At 50.6% G+C, this 9,669-nt stretch overlaps 1 protein-coding gene across 3 annotated transcripts; it reads right to left on the minus strand.

Annotated features, from left to right (window-relative positions):
• Window positions 1-2,483: 2,483 nt before the first annotated feature.
• LOC105493376 (RBPJ interacting and tubulin associated 1) lies at window positions 2,484-9,669 on the minus strand. Of its 3 annotated transcripts, none has more exons than XM_011760958.3 (4): window positions 9,255-9,669; window positions 8,960-9,083; window positions 8,223-8,588; window positions 2,484-3,533 (listed from the first exon to the last, which is right to left on the minus strand). In XM_011760958.3, exons 3-4 carry the CDS (start codon window positions 8,522-8,524, stop codon window positions 3,026-3,028), a joined length of 810 nt encoding a protein of 269 aa, XP_011759260.2. In that variant the 5' UTR covers window positions 8,525-8,588; window positions 8,960-9,083; window positions 9,255-9,669; the 3' UTR covers window positions 2,484-3,025. The 3 variants fall into 3 exon arrangements, with proteins under 3 accessions (XP_011759260.2, XP_011759259.2, XP_011759258.2); XM_011760957.3 differs by having other exon boundaries at window positions 8,960-9,091; XM_011760956.3 differs by lacking the exon at window positions 8,960-9,083.

Below are 9,669 nucleotides of genomic sequence, written 5' to 3' on the forward strand. Positions count from 1 at the left end.
CATGGCAAAACCCCATGTTTTATTTTTTGTCTCTATAAAAAATAAAAAAATTAGCCCAGCATGGTGGCACATGCTGGTAGTCCCAGCTACTTGGGAGGCTGAGGTAGGAGGATTGCCTGAGTCTGGGAGGGTGGAGATTGCAGTGAGCTGAGATTGTGCCACTGCACTCCAGCCTGAGTGACACAGCAAGACTAAATAAAACAAAACAAACAAAAAAAGGTGGCTAGAGAGACAGGGTCTCACTGTGTTGCCCAGGCTGGTCTCAAACTCCTGGCCTCAAGCAATCTTCCTGCCTAGGCCTCCCAAAGTACTGGGATTACAGGCATGAGCCATCACACCTGGCCTGGACAATTATTTTTAAATTATTTGTCAGCATTTAAAAAACTGAGGGCCACCACATAGAAATCCAGCACTCTCCCTTTCCTGGAAAAAAATCGAATCATCCAGATATCCCAGGCTTGTACGTCTTCTAGGGCTCAGCAGCAGCAGCCCCCTTTAGATGGTAGAGAGTAAGTTGCCCCCGTCCTCACCACCCCCAACTGCCTTACATACACCACAGCCTGGTGTCAGTTACCCTTTAGTGTTACCTCGGGCTATTGCCAGATTTTACTGTAGTTGGGAGGAAAGAGTTTTTTGTTTTTTGTTTTTTTGTTTTTGAAGAGTCTTGCTCTGTTGCTCAGGCTGGAGTGCACTGGTTGGATCTCAGCTCACTACTGCCTCTGCCTCCCAGGTTCAAGTGATTTCTCCTGCCCCAGCCTCCCGAGTAGCTGGGATTACAGGCATGCGCCACCATGCCTGGCTAATTTTTGTATTTTTAGTAGAAACAGGGTTTTGCCATGTTTGCCAGGCTAGTCTCAAGCTCCTGACCTCAAGTGATCCACCCACCTTGGCCTCCCCCTCCCAAAGTGCTGGGATTACAGGCATGAGTCACCATGCCCAGCCAGGAAAGAGAGGTATTTCTGGCCTATGTCTATGGAAACTAAGGGGAAGATGGGAAGGCAAAAGAAATGGATGTTTCAGGAAAAGCTGAGTTGGGCATAAGTAACTAATTGTTTGTGAAAGTTCCAGGAAGCTTAAACATTCTATATGTTTAAAATGCACATTGCAGCTGGGCAAGGTGGCTCACACCTGTAATCTCAGCACTTTGGGAGGCTGAAGCAGGAGGATCACTTCAGGCCAGGAGTTTGAGACCAGCCCACTCGTGACTCTTTTTTTTCCCCTTTTTTCTTGTTTCTTACTGGAAGGAATGAAATCCCTCTCTACAAATTTTTTTTTTTTTGAGATGGAGTCTCACTCTGTCGCCCAGGCTGGAGTGCAGTGGCATGATCTCGGCTCACTGCAAGCTCTGCCTCCAGGGTTCACGCCATTCTCCTGACTCAGCCTCCCAAGTAGCTTGGACTACAGGTGCCCACCACCACGCCCAGCTAATTTTTTGTATTTTTAGTAGAGACGGGGTTTCACCATGTTAGCCAGGATGGTCTCGAACTCCTGACCTCGTGATCCACCAGCCTCGGCCTCCCAAAAAGCTGGGATTACAGGTGTGAGCCACCGCGCCCGGTCCAAAAAAATTTTTAAAACAAGTTAGCTGGGCACGGTGGCACATTCATGTAGTCCCAGCCACTCAGGAGGCTGAGGCAGAGGACGGCTTGAGCCGGGAGGTCAAGTCAGCAGTGAGCTATGATTGCACCACTGCACTCCAGCCTGGGCAAGGAAATGAGGCCCTGTGTCTTAAAAAACAAAACAAAACCAAACAAAAGAATCACCAAAAACAAACAAACATACAAACAAAAACCCAAAAAACAAAGCGTTTACATGAGAGCGCAGTTGGCCTGCCTGACCCCATAGGCATTTCCGTGTGTCCCTGGTCCTGGGCACTGCAGATCTCCCTCCCCAGCAGTGTCCACTCTTCCCTGCCCCAAGGCAGACATACCAAACGGATGATGTGGCTTCCAACTGGACTCCCTAGAATCCTGGTGCCTCCTGGAGGTGCCTTACAGGAAGACGGGGGCAAGGAGAGGCCCAGAGCCCAGCCCACACTGCCCAATCCAGGTGCAATTCCATCTGTGCAAAAGCTTTGCTGCTTTTCCTAAGCCCTGGGCTGCATTCTAAGTGCTCTGCAGACACACGTGTCACTGTCTGGCTTTCTTGGACCCTCCACTTGGCATAGTCCTAGCCATTGTTTTATTTCCCACCTTAACAAACACACACACATACAAACTTAAAACTAAAAAAATACTATTGTCTGTATTCTGAGCTCAGGAAGAGCTGGCCAACCACAAGTTAGTAGCATTAGCCAGAAGCCTATGGGAGGAAGAGTCCAGCAATTCCTGAGGCCCCGGGTTCCCAAACTTCAGTCACCCACTCACCACTGTCATGTTGTCTGCCACATCCTTGTACTACCTGTTGTATTTAACTTTGTTATTTAAATCAACTCAGGCTTAACAATGGCCTTTACCCTAAGGGGGAAAAAAAAGGAACATTCATGGCTTTGATAAGCTGATATATTTAGTACATGAAAATAAATACAGAAGCATATTAAGATGAAACAATGTTCACTCAAAAATCTCGCAGTTGCCCTTGTGTTCTCCAGGCTTCACACAGAGTCTGGGAAAACTCCTCTAGGGCTTGCAGACTCAGTTGGAAACTAATCCTGAGCAGGAAGCTTGGCTTGAAGGAGAGGGGACCCTCCAGGTTGGCAATTACACCATTTATTTGCACTTGGCAGCAAGAAAATGGATGATGTGGGAGGTGCCAGGCCCCTAGGTTGGCACTAATTTGGAGTGTGGTTGAGACAGGGCTGGAGACGGCATCTTAGAGGTGGCCCCCACATCCGCAATCGGGAGAAAAAGGCAGGAATCGACTAGAGATTGTCAGGATAAAGGGAGGCACTGCCCACCCCTGCTATGTCTGTCTGCCCCCACAGGGGCTTCATACCTGGGGTTCCCTGGGTGATGAATGTCCTCCTACCCTGGCAAGGGGCTACACCTCTCGCTGTGGCCCCATAGGCAACCCTGATGAAAGAGTATCATTTCCAAGGGGGCTTTGCTTTCTGGGTGGCCCCAACTCGTCGCGGGGTAGCTGGCACTGAAATGCTAACTGAGCGAGCCCTGGAAGTCACCAGGGGGCTCCGGAAGGTCACCCCTGATGTGGAAGGCCTGAGATCCTGAGGCCCATTTGTGTGGGAGGCACTGGTGGCTGGATGACCAGTGCTGGGGACATTCAGGTGGGTGAGGGAATGGGAAAGTCCCCGCCTCAGGGGGCATGAAGAGTGTAACCCATCCATGGATAACTTCTGGGAGTCTGCCGCCGCCCCCGGCTCTGTCTTGGAGGGACCAGCTGGGTGAATGGCTCGCAGTGGGACCTCCCTGGGGCGGGGCGAGTGGCTACCCCTGGGGGTAGCTGGTGGTGTCCAGAAGAGAGCACGGAGCTTTGCGGCATCCCCCTTCGCCATCCGCGGGGCCCCGAAGCTGGCGCCCTCAGATCGGGAGCCAAACAGCGACTCATCACAGTAAGACGGGGTGTGGCTGATCAGTCTGGCAAAGGGAAGATAAACGCCATGAGCGGGGGGATGAACAACCCCTCAAAACTTTAACAGCTCTCCCACCCATCCCCAGGCACTGGCAGCAGCAGAGGAGGGTTCCCTGCAGATCCCAGGAGTCCCTGTCTCCCAGTCTGAAACCTATAGCGAGGCCACAGCCTTCTGTGGCACCACTGTCCCTGGTCTCCACTGATTTTACCTTGCGAAACATCCACTGCCCCTGCATCCTGACCCAATTCCCAGGCATGTGCCCCAGGCCTGGACAATTTGCATATTCCATCCTCCTGGCCACATGGATTGGTTCAGGAATGGCCAGATGACCCAAGCCTCTCCAATCAGAATCTGCCTTAGGACATTTGCAGAAACTACTAGGAAAGAGATGTTTTTCTGCCACCTGACTTTACTTCTTGCTAAGCTGATAGGATGTCAGCCCAAAGCAGTTTGTGGCCATCTCCTTCCTACTGGAGACTGAACGGCATGCAGGGAAAAGTAGCACTAAGGTGGAGACAGACAGTTCCAGCCACAGTTTGAGCCCCTCTTACAGGAGCCCCAAATGCCTTCTCCTGGGAAAGCCAGTTTGAATAAGTTTTCTGTCACTTGCAATTGAGAGTCACAATTAGTATAACCTTAGTCTTTAGAGCCTCCACTTTTTCTTTTTTTTTGTGAGACATGGTCTTACTCTGTCGTTCAAGTGGAGTGTAGTGGCACAATCACAGATCACAGCAGTCTCAAATTCCTGGGCCCAAGCAATCCTCTCACCTTAGCCTCCCTAGTAGCTGGGACTACAGGCATGGTGCCACCAAGCCCAGCTAATTTTTTTTTTTTTTTTTTTTTTTTTTTTCAGTAGAGATCAGATCTCACTATGTTGCTCAGGCTGGTCTTGAATTCCTGATCTCAAGCAACCCCCTGCCTTAACGTCCCAAAGTGCTAGGATTACAGGAGTGAGCCACTGTGCCCATTTTCTTTTCTTTCTTTTTCTTTCTTTTCCGGAGACGGAGTCTCACTCTGTCACCCAGGCTGGAGTGCAGTGGTGCGATCTCACCTCACTGCAACCTCTGCCTCCTGGGTTCAAGTGATTCTCCTGCCTCAGCCTCCTGAGTAGTTAGGATTACAGGTGTGTGCCACCACGCCTGGCTAATTCTTGTATTTTTAGTAGAGACGGGGTTTCACCATGTTGACCAGGCTGGTCTTGAATTCCTGACCTCGTGATCCACCCACCTCGGCCTCCCAAAGTGCTGGGATTACAGGCAAGAGTCACTGCGCACCTGGCCTTTTTTTTTCTTTTCTTTTTTTTTTTTTTAAGAGACAGAGTCTCACTCCATCACCCAGGCTGGAGTGCAGTGGTGCAATCATAGCTTACTGCAGCCGCGAACTCCTGAGCTCAAGTAATCCTCCCACTTCAGCCTCCAGAGTAGCTGGGACTACAGGTATGCGCCACCATGCCCTGCTAATATTTTTATTTTTTGTAGAGACAGGGATCTCACTATGTTGCCCAGGGTGGTCTCAAACTCCTGGGCTCAAGCGATCCTCCCACCTCAGCCTCCCAAAGTGCTGGGACTACAGGCCTGAGTCAGCCTGCCTGGCCTATTTTTTTTTTTAATTCAACAGATATTCATGGCATACCTGCAAGATTCCATGCCCATAGTTTTTGGCCAGGACTGAAAGTGTTTCTATCCCCAAACTGCAAGTCTTTGAAAGGGCAACCTTTTGCCACTTGGTTTAGCTGCTCAAACCACATTGGCTAATGCCTGCATATGTCTGGTGCCAAGGTTTTTGCTCAGTAACTTCTCTACCTCTTATGCAACCCCTCACTTGACACCCTCTACCTGTTGGCATCCAGAAGAAAATTCAATCCTCCAGGTGAGCAGGGAGTTGGCACCTCCCTTTTCATGGACACCATACTTCCGTTAATGCAGCCTATCTTTACCTCAGTGTTTTCTCAGTGTTTTCAGCCATGTTGTAGGTATCAGTGTTGCTGATCTCCACCTGACCCTGCCTTGTCTACAGAACTGGCAAAAACTGATTCTTGTTTTTATAATAGGCATCATTCCCATTCTCATTTCATTTCTGTCATCTGAAATATGTCCCTGTGGCTCAGAATGAACCTTAAATTTAGTTGGCCAGTTCTTATGGACTGAATTGTGCCCACCCAAATTCATATGTTGAAGCCCTAACCCCAAATGTCTCTACACTTGGCCTTATTCAGATTAATTAAAGGTAATTAAGGCTGGCCAGATGCGGTGGCTCACGCCTATAATCCCAGCACTTTGGAAAGCAAGAGGCGGGCGAACCACTTGAGCTCAGGAGTTTGAGACCAGCCTGGCCAACACGGTGAAACCCCGTCTCTACTAAAAATACAAAAGTTAGCCGGGTATGGTGGCGTGCACCTGTAATCCCAGCTACTCAGGAGGCTGAGGCAGGAGAATTCCTTGAACCCGGGAGGCAAAGGCTGCAGTGATCCGAGATGGCGCCACTGCACTCCAGCCTGAGCAACAGAGCCAGACTCTGTCTCAAAAAAAAGAAAAGGTAACTAAGGCTAAATAACGTTATAAGGGTGGGGGATCCTAATCCAATAGAACTGGTGTCCTTATGAGAGGAAGAGACACCAGGGGTGTGTGTGTATACAGAAAAGGCCCTTGCATGTAATTGAAGGATTTAAAAAAAAAAAAATAAGAAAAGGCCTTATGATGACACTGTGAGAACGTGGCCAACTGCAAGCCAATGAGAGAGGCCTCAGGAGAAACCAAACCCGCCAACACCTTGATCTTGGGCTTCCAGCCTCCAGACTGTGACAAAATAAATATGTGTTATGGCCAAGTGCAGTGGCTCACGCCTGTAATCTTGGCACTTTGGGAGGCCAAGGCGGGCGGATCACAAGGTCAGGAGTTCGAGACCAGCCTGGCCAACATAGTGAAACCCCATCTCTACTAAAAATGCAAAAATTGCCAGGCGCAGTGGCTCACACCTGTAATCCCAGCACTTTGGAAGGCCGAGGCAGGTGGATCACCTGGTAGGGAGTTCAAGACCAGACTGACCAACATGGAGAAACCCCATCTCTACTAAAAATAGCCAGCATAATCCCAGCTACTCGGGAGGGTAAGGCAGGAGAATCGCTTGAACCTGGGAGGCAGAGGTTCCAGTGAGCTGAGATAGCTCCATTGCACTCCAGCCTGGGCAGCAAGAGCGAAACTCCATCTCAAAAAAAAAAAAAAGTTAGCCAGGCATGGTGGTGTGTGCCTGTAGTCTTGGGAGGCTGAGGCAGGAGAGTTGCTTGAACTCAGGAGGTGGAGGTTGTGGTGAGCCAAGACCGTGCCACTGCACTCCAGCCTAGGCAACAGAGCGAGACTCTTCTCAAAAAAAAAAAAAAATTTGTGTTGTTTAAGCCACCCAGTCTGTGGTATTTTGTCATCGTGGCCCTAGCCAACTACTGTGCTAATCTTCTGTCTTGTTTCTTTTTTTTTTTTTTTTTGAGATGGAGTCTCGCTCTGTCGCCCAGGCTGGAGTGCAGTGGCGCGATCTCCACTCACTGTGAGCTCCAGCTCCCGGGTTCACGCCATTCTCCTGCCTCAGCCTCCCAAGTAGCTGGGACTACAGGCGCCAGCCACCACGCCCAGCTAATTTTTTTGCATTTTCAGTAGAGACAGGGTTTCACCGTGTTAGCCAGGATGGTCTCGATCTGCTGACCTCGTGATCTGCCCACCTTAGCCTCCCAAAGTACTGGGATTACAGGCGTGAACCACCACGCCCGGCCATCTTCTGTGTCTTTGTCCAAACCACTGTAAACAATAAACAGGACAGAGTCCTGTGGCTCACCACTAGACACCTCCCTCCAGGCTGATATTAATCTGAAACAGTCCAAATAATCTAATTCTAATCTAATTAATTAACAACAATGACAATTTGCATTAGTTCCTATTTTTCTAACTTGTTCATAAAAATGCAGCAAGACCCACTTTCAATTTTTTTTTTTTTTTTTTGAGACAGGGTCTCACTCTGTCACTCAGGCTGGAGTGCAGTGGCGTGATCTGGGCTCACTACAATCTCTGCCTCCTGGGCTCAGGCGATCCTCCTACCTCAGCCTCCCAGGTAGCTGGGAGTACAGGCGCACACCACTACACTTGGCAAATTTTTGTATTTTTTGTAAAGACACAGTTTCACCACACTGCCCAGGCTGGTCTCAAACTCCTGAGCTCAAGTGATCCCACCTCAACCTCTAAAAGTGCTGGGATTACAGGCATGAGCTACCCCACCGAGCCAAAACCCATTTTCAGAATGACTTCAGAAACACCACATCTATGCCATTTCAAGGATCGATCATATTAATATTAATAACCTTATGCAAATTTCTCTGTGATCTTATGCATCAGTTGACTCCTCTGGGCCTCAGATGCCCAGTTTGTGACATTTGGGGATAGGGAGTCCACCATCACAACCATCAACACTACCATTTATTGACAGCTAAGTATTAGGTTACTGTGCGAAGTGCTGCAGACCCCTCTCTCATTTAATCCATCAACAATTCCCCTAGGTAGGAATCATTGGTCCTATTTTCCACATGAGTAAACTGTGGCTCAGAGAGGTCAAGACGCTTGCCCAAGGTCACAGAGTAGGTGAACATCAGGGCTGTAACTGGAATCCAGGTGGCTGCACTGAGTACAGGATTTGTACCTCCCTACCCCATTACCTGTATTTGTTCTTCTTCCTTGGAGTGAGGGTCGGGGTGCTGCCCCTTGAGGGGGTGGTCTCACAGCTCCCCTTTGCCCCTAAGGCCTTCGATGCCTCCTTGCCCACGTCTCTGGTTCTGTTAGCCTTCTCCACCCAGGGCGGGTCAAAGTCTGGTGGGGTAGGCCGGGTGCTTGCTGGGCTGCCAAACAGAGTCTCATCCACATACGACGTTCTGGCCTTGACCCGGTAGCCACCCCGGCAGCGGTGCTGAAGGCGGAGGGTCTGCATCCCACTGACGGCGAGCCCCACAGGGTTCTTCATGCTGCCTGTGGTCCCTGGTGACAGCAGGTGTGCTCTGCCGGCCAGGCCCTGTTTCCGAGGCTCCCTGTGAGAGGTCAGAGTAGCACCCCTGAGCCACAGCAGTGCTAATGGAGGAATACTGGTAGTCTCTGAAGTTCTCATCCCAAGGGTTTAGTTCTCTCTCAACCAATATCTCAAAGGGGAGCTGTCAACTTCAGGGGGCATTTTGGAAATTTTTTTGGCTTTTTTTTTAGTTGTCAAAATGGTGGAGAAAGGGGTGCTACTGGCAATCATTTATAGAATGACTCTGGGGGTGAAGGAGAGATGACACCTGTGCCCATTTAGGCACCAACCAGAAAACGCACTATGGTGGTAGGGGAGACAGGCACATTCCTATATCCTGTGTGTACTGATGGGTGCGGGGGCAATGACAGCCAGCGTGGATTCCATGCCTACCTCCTGCAAAGAGCTTTACAAGCATTGTTTCATTTAATCCTCTCAACAGCACTGTGAAGTAGCTTCGAATTTGTCCATTTTACGGATCACAAAACTGAGGTGAAGTCACATGTGTAGGTCACACCTATAAAGCTAAAACGGTGGAAGTGAAATCTGAGTCCAGAGCTTGTGTACTTGGCTACACTGCTATCGGGAGATCACCGCCGCCCCCACTGCCCCACATTCTGCGACTCCCAAATTCAATGACCCGATTAAAAAATGCCCGAGGTCCCTGCATTTTTGAGCTTTCTCCTACCTGAGCATCTTGGTTCGTAGTCATCGGGGTCCTCAAGGACCCCTCCCCGCGTCTTCTTCCCTCCAGATCTGGACCCCCCGGCGAGGGCGCGGGGGAGCGCGGTGCATCCGGGATCCGCGTCAATCTGCAGCCCGGAATGCCCGGGGCCCCGGACCGCCGGCAGCCCAGGCCGTGCCGGGGCACCGCGCGCGGACCAACTCACCCGAGAAGCTGGCACAGGCGACGTGTGAGCGGCGCGCGCATCCAGAAAACCAGAACCCAGCACCTAGCACCCAGCAAACAGGGAGCAGCCAGCAACACTGCGCACGCGGCCCGGACCATTCGCGCCAAGGGATGGGGGGAGTCCGCCCAGGGGCGGGCGCCACGCCCCTGACGCCCAGGAGGTACCTAAACACGGCGAGGGGCCTCTGGTGCC

This window comes from Macaca nemestrina, chromosome 10, assembly GCF_043159975.1.
Source record: "Macaca nemestrina isolate mMacNem1 chromosome 10, mMacNem.hap1, whole genome shotgun sequence".
NCBI classification, from domain to species: Eukaryota; Metazoa; Chordata; class Mammalia; order Primates; family Cercopithecidae; genus Macaca; species Macaca nemestrina.

What these genes read in the sequence shown, in the direction of transcription:
- LOC105493376 (XM_011760956.3), bottom strand. An exon ending in AGGAAGAAGAACAAATACAG is followed by an intron (nt 3,534 to 8,222) that starts GTAATGGGGTAG and finishes TCCCTTTGCCAG; the next exon opens with ACTGATCAGCCACACCCCGT.